At 38.9% G+C, this 12437-nt stretch overlaps 1 protein-coding gene across 1 annotated transcript; it reads right to left on the reverse strand.

The window, feature by feature from the left end:
• Nucleotides 1–376: 376 nt before the first annotated feature.
• LOC142250960 (uncharacterized) lies at nucleotides 377–12204 on the reverse strand. The gene is made up of 4 exons (XM_075323354.1): nucleotides 12107–12204; nucleotides 6611–7510; nucleotides 5809–5891; nucleotides 377–3130 (listed from the first exon to the last, which is right to left on the reverse strand). The coding sequence occupies exons 1-4, from the start codon at nucleotides 12171–12173 to the stop codon at nucleotides 2957–2959; spliced, it is 1224 nt and encodes a 407-aa protein (XP_075179469.1). The 5' UTR covers nucleotides 12174–12204; the 3' UTR covers nucleotides 377–2956.
• Nucleotides 12205–12437: the final 233 nt, after the last annotated feature.

The raw sequence follows: 12437 nt of genomic DNA on the forward strand, positions 1-12437 counted from the left end.
TGATGTCTCTGAATTAGGCTAGTCATTAGAGATGAGCAAACCCGTGGAAGTTCGGTTCGGCAGCTGCAGCTGAACAGTACCTCCACTGTTTCGGACTTGGCCTGAATCCCAAAGGAAGTCACTGATTGGCAGTTTGAGTCTCTGCCCACTAATTGGCAGTTTGTGTTCCTCCAGACACAAGGTATAAGGTTTGACTCTGATTTAGTGAATACATAAATGGAGAATATGAACAGCAGAAAAATCCTGGCAATAAGGAACAAGTGAACCAAAAATAGACTAAAAAGGCATTAAAAGTGACAATAATACATTTTCAAGTAATATTTTTCTCTAAATAGTGACTAAATAAGGACTCGTAAAAAAATAACAGAAAGCAGAATTTTGTGTCTTTGTAAAATTCTTTATACTTTATTACATATTTAACATAAGAAATTAGTACACTTAATAAATAAATTACAGTCCAAAGTCTTCAAATCTGTAGATAAATAGCTTTATAAAGATTGTTGCGCAACGCATGGACAACTAAATGTGGTAGAAGGTGTTTGACGCCTTAATATACAGATGTATTATGTGACACCATGAAACCTTCTGCATGTATTTTCCTCTAAAAAATGATTTCTCCTGAAAAAAATGGCCAAAAGTGCTTCCTTTGCTTTCTCTTGCGTTTCATTTTTGCTTTATAGAACCAAACATATTTTTTGTTTTTGCCTCTGAACCTTTCCATTCCTTCAATATATAATATTCTATGTTCTTTTTCCTAACTTTCTTCTATATTTATATCTTTGTCTTTTGTGTTGATCTAATTTAATATTTTTTTCAAAATTTTCTGGTCCCTCGAAAAGTTTTACGTATATAAAATTTGTACAAAAAGAAAAAAATTCTGGAAAAAAAACGGATAAACCGAAATGTGCAACACATTACTAATTCCTAAGAAGAGGAATATTATTTTTATGGGTTTAAAATATAAAATTATCCTCCAGTAAACGGGAAGCGGTATAGTGCAATCAATACATCGACTATTTCCAAAAATGTGCCAATTGTGTCTCGTACAGGTATAGGCAAGGCTAGGCTTTCCATCACTTGGGAAGACTGTTTTGTGTCCTAGCTCTACGTGTAAACACCAATATTGAGTAGTTGTTGCCCCTATTTCAAGCTAAGTAACCATTTATATTTTCTTTTACTATAGCCAATCTTCAGCCAAGAGAATTGGCCTAAAAAGTTTACCATCTGGCTTTAATTTTGTGTGCCTGGAAGCCTTTGGGGTCCACTTTGATGAAAGTAGAAAATCCCTTAAAAGTTAGAGATAGCCCAATGGATTCGTAAGAAATGTAACTTGCTTTCAATTTCATAGAAAATTCCAATTTGCCAAATTTTTAGATTGATTTCCATGAAAATGGCAGCCTGTTGGTCATTATTCTGCGGAATGATGAGTGCCCAGTAGGAGTTGAAAAAAAATACCCGTCTTTTACTAATTTCTCCTTTTTTCCTCAGCCCTATCCATAAGGCCTCTTTCACACGCCCGTGCAAAACACACATGTTTTGCACGGTCTGTGGTGTAGGTGTGTATGTGTGTGTCCATGTGTGTGTTCAGCATGTGCTGTCAGTGTGCCACCCGTGTGACATCCGGATAGCACACGGACAGCATGAGCTGGTATACTTACCTGTCCATGGTGCTGCTGTCTCTGGCGCTGCTACTGCTTCAAGATCCTCGGTGCAGTGAATATGCAATGAGCATAATGAGCGGGCCCGGAAGCAAGTGACAGCAGCGCCAAAGACAGCAGTGCTGGAGACAGGTGAGTATAAAAATAATTTTATTTTAAAGACACGTGTTTTTTCAGGTACATATCACACTGATGTCACATGGATCACATCAGTGTGCAGTCCGTGTGACACCCATTCTGACATGTCGTCATGTGGAGTACACGGACATGTGTGAGCTCCATATGGACACATGGTCCTTATGAAAACACACACGTGTGTGCAGATTTTAATTTGTCTACATGTGTCCATGTTTCGGTACGTGTAAAACGGATGTCACATATACCGGAAACATGGACGTGTGAAGTAGGCCTAACTGTGCTGCTTCTCATCGACCCTCTGATGAGCTCCTTTTGGACCTTCTTCTTCTTTTGACCACTTTTGGGTCTTCAATCTCAAGATGTCACATCAACAACGAGGGGTCCAGTCAATGCCAATGCCGGAAGAGAAAGATGACGGAAAGAAAAGAAGGCCAAAAAGGGTCCGATATGAGGGCAATGCGGAGCAGGTATGGGGAGGGCTGAGGAAAGCGGAGTATAATAGTTTACTTTTTTAACCTAAGATTCATTCCTAATTTAATTGATGTGAACAGAATTTCCCCCTACACTCTCCAAAGCTGTGTGACTCTTCCTAAATTGAATTTCAGAAGATTCGCTCGCTTCTAAAATTACATAAATATAGCAGGTTTATGGTTGTTTTATGGCGGTGAAGTAACTTAAATAATGTCAACTGAGTGCAAGAAGTAAAATCCTATAATATACAATACTCTCATATTATGTACAATGAAATTAAAAGCATTATATAAGCATGTAAAATAAATAAATATCCCAATGATATCAACACTGATAATAAGTAATAAACCCTACCATACTATATAGGTTCGGACTGGCCCACCGGGGTAGCGGAGAATCTCCCGGTGGGGCACTAGTACTGAATGGATTCCTGAGTTACAGCATAATGATCATGGTTGAAGTTTGTATTACTAGTATAGTAGCGGATCGACACTGTTGTTCAGTACCATTACTTGCAGGGAAACTTTTTACTGATTTTTGAGGACCGTCCATCACTCAAAATTTAGTCAAGTCACATGGATGTCCAGTAAGTATGAAGGGATGAAAGCCCTAAACAAATAGCAATCCACAAAAAAGCACTGCAGTACAAAAGTAGACCACAACACAATGTATCACACTTCAACTTGATGTTAATCATTGTGGCACCGAGCTCCATAGTGCTGTCCAATTCCAGACATTTCTATGTTAGTAGATGAAGGACCGCATCGATTCCTCGCAGTTTCATCATAGCCGTGACAGGTATCACGATTCGGACAGTAAGAAGATGCTGGGTTTGCAGTAGAAGCGCAACGGGGTCCTAAAAACTGCAGGAAACATAAAAAGAGCTGGTTAGAAGTTTCCATCGATATCTTCAGCTGCCATTAACGTCCACAATACTTGTAATACCAATAATATTTTAGAGCAGCTGTGTGCTAGTTGCATATCTCATAGCACCATGTAAAATGATCTCCCAACTTTTGCTCTGTAATTTCTCTGAAACAGAGATAAAACGAAAAACTGCAGCTGCATCCCCCTCCTCTCCCTCTGATATCAATTTTATTACAGCAGACTCATGTTTGAAGTACTAAGCACAGCGGGGTGCTAAAGACTGCAGGAAACAAAAAAAGAGCTTGTTAGAAGTTTCCATTGATGTCTTAAGCTATGACTACATTCCACAATACCTGTCTATATTTTAGTGGAGGTGTGTACTAGTTACATATCCCATAACCATGTAAAATGATCTCCCCACTTTTCTTTTGCTCTCCTTCCTCTCTTATATCATGCAATTTCTCTGAAACACAGGTAAAAATAGAAACTGCAGCTGCATCCCCCTCCTTTCCCTCTAATATCAATTTCATTACAGCAGACTCATTTTCGGAATACTAATTAAGTTTCTGAACAATTATAGAAACATATAATTATTTTGGGCTATCAGATTTGGATTATAAAAATGTAAATAGAGATATCTGGTATTTTATTATTTAATTATCAGATGTAAAATTTTTTACGCTTAAGCTCACAGAAGATCCAATAAATAAAAAATGTACTGTATACTATATTAATAAAATCAAGTAATTCCTCATACTACAACACTAGCAGAATATAGGCAGAGAAGGCAAGAGGTGGTTCATAAACTCCGTCTTGTCGAATATACACTTTTAATGGGGTTGTCCACTCCTTTTTCATCCCACGCTACACAGTTCTGTTCCTCAAAATGTCTACTCATGGAGAACATGTGACCAGACCTGATCATCAGCCTCCTCCAATAGAAAAACACTTCAGATGGGTAGTGTCATGATTCTGATGACTCCTGCAGAGTTTGTTCTGGGCCTCATATTTTCCTCCAGTGAATTTGTTTTTCCTGGCCTAAGTCCTGCGTAGTGTGGGAGGGGTTTGTCCTTTGAAGCCTCATTCCGGGGCTTGCTTTATCCAGGAGCCAGGCCACCTGGAACACCGCCAATAATAGTTCCTGTTTTGCAGTGCACGTCTCTGGTTCCCGTGAGGGACTGTCCTGATCTTGTCTGGCTTTCTAGTTCCTTGTACCATTTTCTGTCTCCTTCCCTACTCCATCTTGACTCCCTGCCTCCCTGATCTTTGGCTAGTTCCTGATGTCCGGCTTCGATCTCTCCCATGTACCTGACTTGTCCTCTTGGTTACCGACCTCGGCTTGTATTCTGACCCCAGCTCTGCTCTCTGTCTGGTACTTTGTGACTTCCTTGTTTTCTGACTCTTGGCTCACTCACTGACTTCGGCTTATCTCTCTCTCTTTGTTACTGACATGATCTCCCAGCTTCTGACCCCTGGCTTGTTCGACTTCCTCGCAGATCTCCTCCACTAGTGTATCTGGCGACTCCTAGTGGTCTAGCATCTCATTACTACTGGCTGCTCGGCATCACAGGTAGGCTGTTTTTCTATTGGATGAGGCTGATGGACAGGTCTGGTCATATACTTCTCTATTAGTGACCATTTAGAAAAAAAGAGGAACTGTGCAGTCTGTGAAGAAGGAGAAGGAGAATTTGTGCTACCAATATGTTAGCATGTGTCACAAAATCACGTCCCCAAATTTGTTAATAAAAAAGTGGTGAATCCCTTCAAATTTTAATAAAACTAGAAAAAAGAAGAGCTGATAGGGCATTACCAGATGACAGGGGTAGTATATAAGAAATATACACTCACCTAATGTGGTTGTGAAAGTCACATCTACTGACAAGCATAAGATAATGGCGTCTGCCGCAGCCCCACGTGGATGAGCATTCAAACAGGAGAAGAGAAGGAATTAACGCCGCACATCAGCCAAATGAAGATGTAGAGATGTTGATGAATAAATATCTTTTTTATTTCATAGGTCTACGCGTTTCGAGGTTGAAACCTCTTCCTCAGGACCAGGACATCAACAAAGCAACTGCAAGATGCTTTGTTGATGTCCTGGTCCTGAGGAAGAGGTTTCAACCTCGAAACGTGTAGACTTATGAAATAAAAAAGATATTTTTTCATCAACATCTCTACATCTTCATTTGGCTGATGCGCGGCATTAACCCCTTCTCTTCTCTTGTTTGAATGTTCAAATTAGAGTTTGTCTCCTTTCCTGGAGAGACAATTTGAATATTTTCCAGAGGGGCGTAGCAGCTATAAGTCTCCTTACTTTACTGGCAGCCAGACTGGCTTGCAAAGTCTCCCTAAGGAGAATAGTGTTCCCCCATGGTCCCCACAAAGCTTCTCATGAGCCAGATCAGACACCCCATACTTTGCACTGACGAGGGGCAAGCACCCCAAAATACCGTGTCTGCTAATTGGGATTCTGATCTGGCATATGTATCCTAAGTCATATGCAAAGGATTGTTAAAAATCCACATTTGACTTTTAGGATCGCTACTTCCAATAGGTGGCGCTGCGCTAGAGTTTGTCTCCTTTCCTGGAGAGACAATTTGCAAATTTTAATAAAGATGTTAGTTTTAATACATAGACAATTATTGGTAGTAAAATACTGTAACCGATTACTTACCTTCACGGAGAGAAACACAAGTAGGGAAAAAGCTGCAATGGCGCCAAGACTTATAAGAATAATAGCCCAGAATGGGAGGTATCCTTGGTGATGTAAAAGAAGAAATAAAAATAATTAATGTTAAAATAGTAGAAGTAAAAATATAATATTAAGAAAAAGGGGTCGTCTCATCAGAGACAATCCAATACAAAGTCTTGCCACTGGAATATTCAGTTTATCGCCATGGGTCCTTTTCTAACCTTCCCGACAAACAGCACATTTTTGGCATAATATGAAGGGCAGACAGAGATTTGTAGTATGTAGGGAGAGAAATGTAGTATTACATGGTGGCTAGACAGATGTTTCTAGAATAACACAAGAGCCTGAGCCCTTCTGAATTGGGCAGGGATCGCCTCTCTATAATATACATGTTCCCCAACAAATCTCGAACACCCACCTTGATAGTCATCTGATATCACCATTGGAGCTGGAGGCAACATATTCATAGTAATAAGGTATTTAGGGATCTAAATGTCACATAATTTACATGTTTCTTAGTGAATATATTTGGGTTTACTGTTTTGAAGCAGTGACATCTCCAGACTAAGTATATTCAGGGTGCGGCTGTATTCTACAGCTGTCTGCTTGCTCATATTTTGAAAAAATTTATTCATCTCTCTCCACCTTTGCTCCTGGCTATGTCACTCTTAATTATAATTAGACAGGTAGTATTGCTGTATTAAATATTTGAATTTGTAAAAAAAAGTAAAAGATTATCAAAAATAAATAACTGCTTTTATAAAACAATAAAAGCCACACTTACCTCCGTCAAGCTCGGGTGAACCTTCGCCTAAAACATTATTCGCAGTAGTTGTTGAATTGGTGCTTTGGGTATTCGCAGACGTTGTAGCAGACGTATTGGCAGATAGTGTTGTAGCAGACGTATTGGCAGATAGTGTTGTAGCAGACGTATTGGCAGATAGTGTTGTAGCAGACGTATTGGCAGATAGTGTTGTAGCAGATGTGGCGGATGGTGTTGTAGCAGATGTGGTGGATGGTGTTGTAGCAGACGTGGCGGATGCTGTTGTAGCAGATGTGGCGGATGGTGTTGTAACAGACGTGGCGGATGGTGTTGTAGCAGATGGTGTTGTGGCGGATGGTGTTGTAGCAGATGGTGTTGTGGCGGATGGTGTTGTAGCAGATGGTGTTGTGGCGGATGGTGTTGTAGCAGATGGTGTTGTGGCGGATGGTGTTGTAGCAGATGGTGTTGTGGCGGATAGTGTTGTAGCAGATGGTGTTGTGGCGGATGGTGTTGTAGCAGATGGTGTTGTGGCGGATGGTGTAGTGGCAGATGGTGTTGTGGCGGATGGTGTTGTAGCAGATGGTGTTGTGGCGGATGGTGTTGTAGCAGATGGTGTTGTAGCAGATGGTGTTGTGGCGGATGGTGTTGTAGCAGATGGTGTTGTGGCGGATGGTGTTGTAGCAGATGGTGTTGTAGCAGATGGTGTTGTAGCAGATGGTGTTGTGGCGGATGGTGTTGTAGCAGATGGTGTTGTGGCTGATGGTGTTGTAGCAGATGGTGTTGTGGCGGATGGTGTTGTAGCAGATGGTGTTGTGGCGGATGGTGTTGTAGCAGATGGTGTTGTGGCGGATGGTGTTGTGGCGGATGGTGTTGTAGCTGGCGTTGTTGGGGCTGGTGTGCCTGCACTTGTGCTTTGTGCCACTGTGGATTGAAAAACATAAATGATCAAGAAGGGTTATTACACAATATAATGGCATTATACAGAGTAATTCACACATAGGGGTCCAACTTTAAAGACCTCCCTCAACCCCGCCTGACTATTCCTAAAATGACCATAGTGAAAAATAATTGTAGTAATAGATTGTTCCATTATTAAATACCCAACTTCTCTGAAAATTTATGAAAAATGTTTGCTATGAGAAAGCTGTTAAAAATAATCCAATACATGCTATGGTGCCCCCTGGTGTTCATAGTGTATATCTGCGAGCACGTCCACCTTATTAGCCAGGCGCTGGTTGACATGCATGGCAGTACAATGGAGAAGATTCCTATTGCAGGAGAAGACGTAGCAGTCCCTAGGGTTTTGTGCCTCGTTCCTGTACAATATTTGCATGGCTTTCCTTATTCACTGTTAATTTATGACAAACAATGCTAAAATCTCAACACGCCTAAGATTGAACTTCCAGCTGCCTTAAGGGGAAGGAAACTCATTCTGCAGAGTCCATGTCTATCAATAAAGATTATCAGTGGCACCAAGAGGGATGCATAGTGAACATAGTACATAAATACATAAAATATAGTATCACTGTTCTAGAAGCAGTGCAAAATATTTTATAATTATTAGTAATTTTGGTCCTTTGCCATGAAAATATATTAATAGCATGCGCCAAATCAGAGATAGCTGTCAATCACTCAGTAAGGACCGCCCACTGGACTCTTAAGCACATAAATACCAGAGATTTCACTGAATAAAACACAAGTTACACTCAATCTTATTTTACTTATTTTAAGAAACCCTATATATCACCCTGCTTAGTTTCTTCTTTTCTGTATACAGATCGGACTGCATGTACAGCGTGACTGGTGGTTCCCTTTAAGGAATATTTAAAGGGGTGGTTAACTGCTCAGCATAGTGGTCACACATCAATGTAAACTTCTTAAAGAAGGCTTTTTTCAAATGCCTTGTTTAGTCAATTGTGCCTCTAAGTGGCGCTATTGAGGTCTGTTCATCCCCATCACAAGACCCCTGGGCTCCGTGACCTCTTAGGTTCGGTGATGTCACGTCAGCTTCCAGTTGACCCAACATCACCACTGCTAGCCCCTGTCTTAATGAGCGACTGGGCTGTAGCCGGAGTTTCACCGCTCGGCACAGCCCAGCATCGTTCCTGCTTGCAGCGCTCTGCAGCGAAGGAGAGAGCACTTGAGATGTTGGGCTGTGACAAGCAGTGAAAATCCGCCTACAGCCCAGTCACTCAGAAAGACAGGGGCCGGCAGCGGTGATGTCGGGTCAACTGTAAGTTGACGTGACATCACTGGATCTCAGAGGTCACGGAGCCTGGGGGTCATGTGATGGAGATGAACGGACCACAGTAGCTCTGCTCTCAGGCAGAATTATTGACTAAACCTTCTTTATGAGGTTTACATCGATGTGTGGCCACTATGCTGAGTAGTGAATCACCCCTTTAAGTATATGCCTGATACCTTCTCTACAATCCGAAGAATATTTCTATAATTTTTGGGTGTGCGTACAATAGCACATACATTTAATCAATTTCTTAAAAAAGATTATATGTAATTATTGTAATTGAAGCAAGTATATAATTAAGATGAACTGATTTGTGAGGGTGAAGTGGAGACACGAATATTGCACAAGGGAGATATCCAGACAAGCTTTGTACTTTGTACCTCGCTTTATCTGTATGTGTTGTTGTTTTAGTCAAGTTAGTCCGTCTCCTACCGTTCCATTTTAATTGAATTACAAAACTCATTGTATAATGGCTAGAATTCCTCTTTGATTCTCAATTAAAAGCAATGGAAATTTGATTGGAACCACGAAAAAATCAGGAGAACATCTTGAAGAAGACAATCCCTCCCAGATCCAAGTCAACCATGTTTTTCACTTTTTTGTGTGGTCAAGTCCTCTACTTCTCTTATCTTCTTTTAATCATATACACTTCGAACTTATCTTAGTCCTTCCTACAAGTTTTGAAAATTTGGAAGCCACTTGAGAGTCGAATGTATCAATGAGTATCGCACCCAACTGGTGTTAAGACCTAAAGCTTGGACAATTCTTCCTAACACGTAAGTCACAATGTTTTTCCACAAGTGAAGCCTTGTTAATAAATTACAATTTGTCATGTGATTACTGTTATAGTTTGTGTTCCCTGTGAATTTTTTACCGGGTTTGGTGAGTTTGAAAATTGAAAAATTATGTAATGCCTAAAACCAGCTGATATTGCACAAGGGAGCTGCCCACGAAAGCCATGCTAATAACATGTTACGTCAATGGCATTCCTTTACAGAACATTTTGATGAAATATGTCCTGTCGATAGGCTTTTAGTAATATGGATGGTTGAGTAGGAAATTCGTTGAAGCTTAAAAAGGATTGAGAAAAATATAATCTAATGTAAAGATGAGGAGTCTTGTGAAGAGAATTCCCAAAATTCTTATTGGCCTAGACCATCCAATATACCGATCTAAATCTCATACTTTACTAATGACTTTCCAATTGTATACATAGGAATTACAGAATTTGGAATTTCTTTTTTCTTCTTTCTATAAATCCAAATATGAAGATACCATTGAAAATAGATTTTACGTTAGTCATGAAAACCCTTAAGTCACTTTGTAATTACAGTTACCTTTATCATCTAAAACTTGTGTAGTTCTAGTAGACTATAAGAATCATCACTGAATCATCTGTAACCCACAATGTTGTGTGTACTGAGGAAATCATCCAGCCCTTTTTTAAAAGCTGTTATAGTGTCTGCCATTACTACCTCTTGTGGTAGAGCATTCCACAGTCTGACTGCTCTAACTGTAAAGAACCCTTTCCTGTTTAGCTGTTGGAATCGCTTTTCTTCCACTCACAGTGAGTGCCCTCTAGTCCTAAGTATTGTCTTTGGAAGGAATAAGTCATGTGCCAGCCCTTTATATTGACCACACATGTATCTATACATATAAATGAGATCTCCTCTGACACATCTTTTTCGTAAGCTAAACAAATCCAACTTTTCCTACCTCTCATCATACGGGCGGCCTCCATTCCTTGTAATAATGTATTTGCACACCTTTGAACTGACTCTAACTGATGAATGTCCTGTTTAAAATATGAAGCCCAAAACTGGATCCCATATTCTAGATGGGGCCTTACAAGTGATTCATAGAGGGGTAACAATCCGTTGGGATCACAGAATCTAATCTCTTTTATACACCCTAAAATCTTGTTTGCTTTAGCAGTTGCTGCCTGACATTGAGTACTGCAAATCAGCTTACTCATAACCAGAATCCCCAAGTCCTTCTCCTGTTCTGTAGTCCCGAGTTTACTTCCATTTAATGTATATGCAGCTATAGGATTACTCCGTCCTAGGTGCATTACTTTACATTTCTCAACATTAAATCTCATTTTTCAAGCATCTGCCCATTCTGACATCTTATCGAGATCATTTTGTAATATTTTACTAATAAGATCAGTTTTTAATATCCTACATAGTTTGGTGTTGTCAGACTTTACTCTCAATCCCATCCACAACGTCATTAATTAAACAGGATAGGTCCTAGAACAGATGCCTGCGGTCCGAAATGTTGGCTATAGACAGTTTGCACTGAATGATAATCGGTAAATAAGCGTTCCTAGGAATGCTTAGTTTCCAATTATCAGCCAGTCTAACAAAAAAAAACGGCAATCACCTAACAAGGAGTAAAGCACTACTTCAATAGGAGAAATATATTTTAATCTTAGTTAAAAATCCTTGTTCTCGACATCATATCATATGGTGTAAACAGGAGATGTGCTGCCGAGGATATGATGCTCTATGAACACAGAACGATCATATTAAAGATCATTCTTGGTGCATGAAAATGAGGTTGACTTGTCTACACAGAATATTAAACAATTGCCTCTTGGTAACCAGTTTGTGGTCATTAAACAACAGTTGGGTTTTATAAATGAAGTCTTAGCCACACTTAGAAAGTTGAAGGAAATTCTAATTTTGTAAGTCCATGATTGTTTTTTAAAATTTTGAAAAAAAAATCAAACCTAAAATTCACCTTCATATTAGATTTTTGTTTATTACCTAGCATCCAAATTCTATATATATTTTTATCATCATAACCACAATTTGCACCACTTGAAACAACAATTATCTCTTCTAAACTTTTTCACTTGACTTTGCATTTACATGGCCAGATTTTCAGCCTTTAAAAAATGTATCTATATCTTAGCCAGAAAAAAAGGTTAATGTACTGTATTCTATAGTTGATTAAGAATTATTGTACATTATGATGTTTGGCTAAAATATAACTAAAACAAAAGTAGTTAAAATTAATTTAGTTTTATTTTTTAGTTAAATTTTTAACTTTGATATTTTAAAGTTTCAACTTAAAGAAAACATTTTGTTTACCAATCTCATATATTAAAAATTATAATCATTTCTATTTTCTATAATTAAAGTCTAAAAATTTGTTGTGAACTTTGTATATATTTAAAAAGTTAAATTAAATTGTAAATGGATAAAGACATAAAATTATTTTCCAAGAAAATATTGTCAAATTACAATTTGCAAAATATAACTTACCGGCTTTCGTAAGTAGAAAAATTACTAGAAAAATTCCTTTAATCAGTGCCATTTTTGTATGTCCCATGGTAGCACTTGTCTTTGTATATTCTTCTTGTTTGAGGCACAGGAAAAGTCCCGAGTCTATTAAATGTGGTTCTTATATACCTTTGGCAAATGTAACATTTATGTATATACTAATTAGGATTTAATAGTTGATAAAAATAGCAGCATGTGTCGTTATACACCTTAAATGCCATGATTAAGAATTTGGTAATGTTTTAGAAATCTAAATTATACCGGGATACAATGACGATAAGATACTGTCCTGCATGTGCCTTAAAAAAAGTGA

The sequence above is a fragment of the Anomaloglossus baeobatrachus genome, chromosome 9 (assembly GCF_048569485.1).
Source record: "Anomaloglossus baeobatrachus isolate aAnoBae1 chromosome 9, aAnoBae1.hap1, whole genome shotgun sequence".
Classification (NCBI taxonomy): Eukaryota; Metazoa; Chordata; class Amphibia; order Anura; family Aromobatidae; genus Anomaloglossus; species Anomaloglossus baeobatrachus.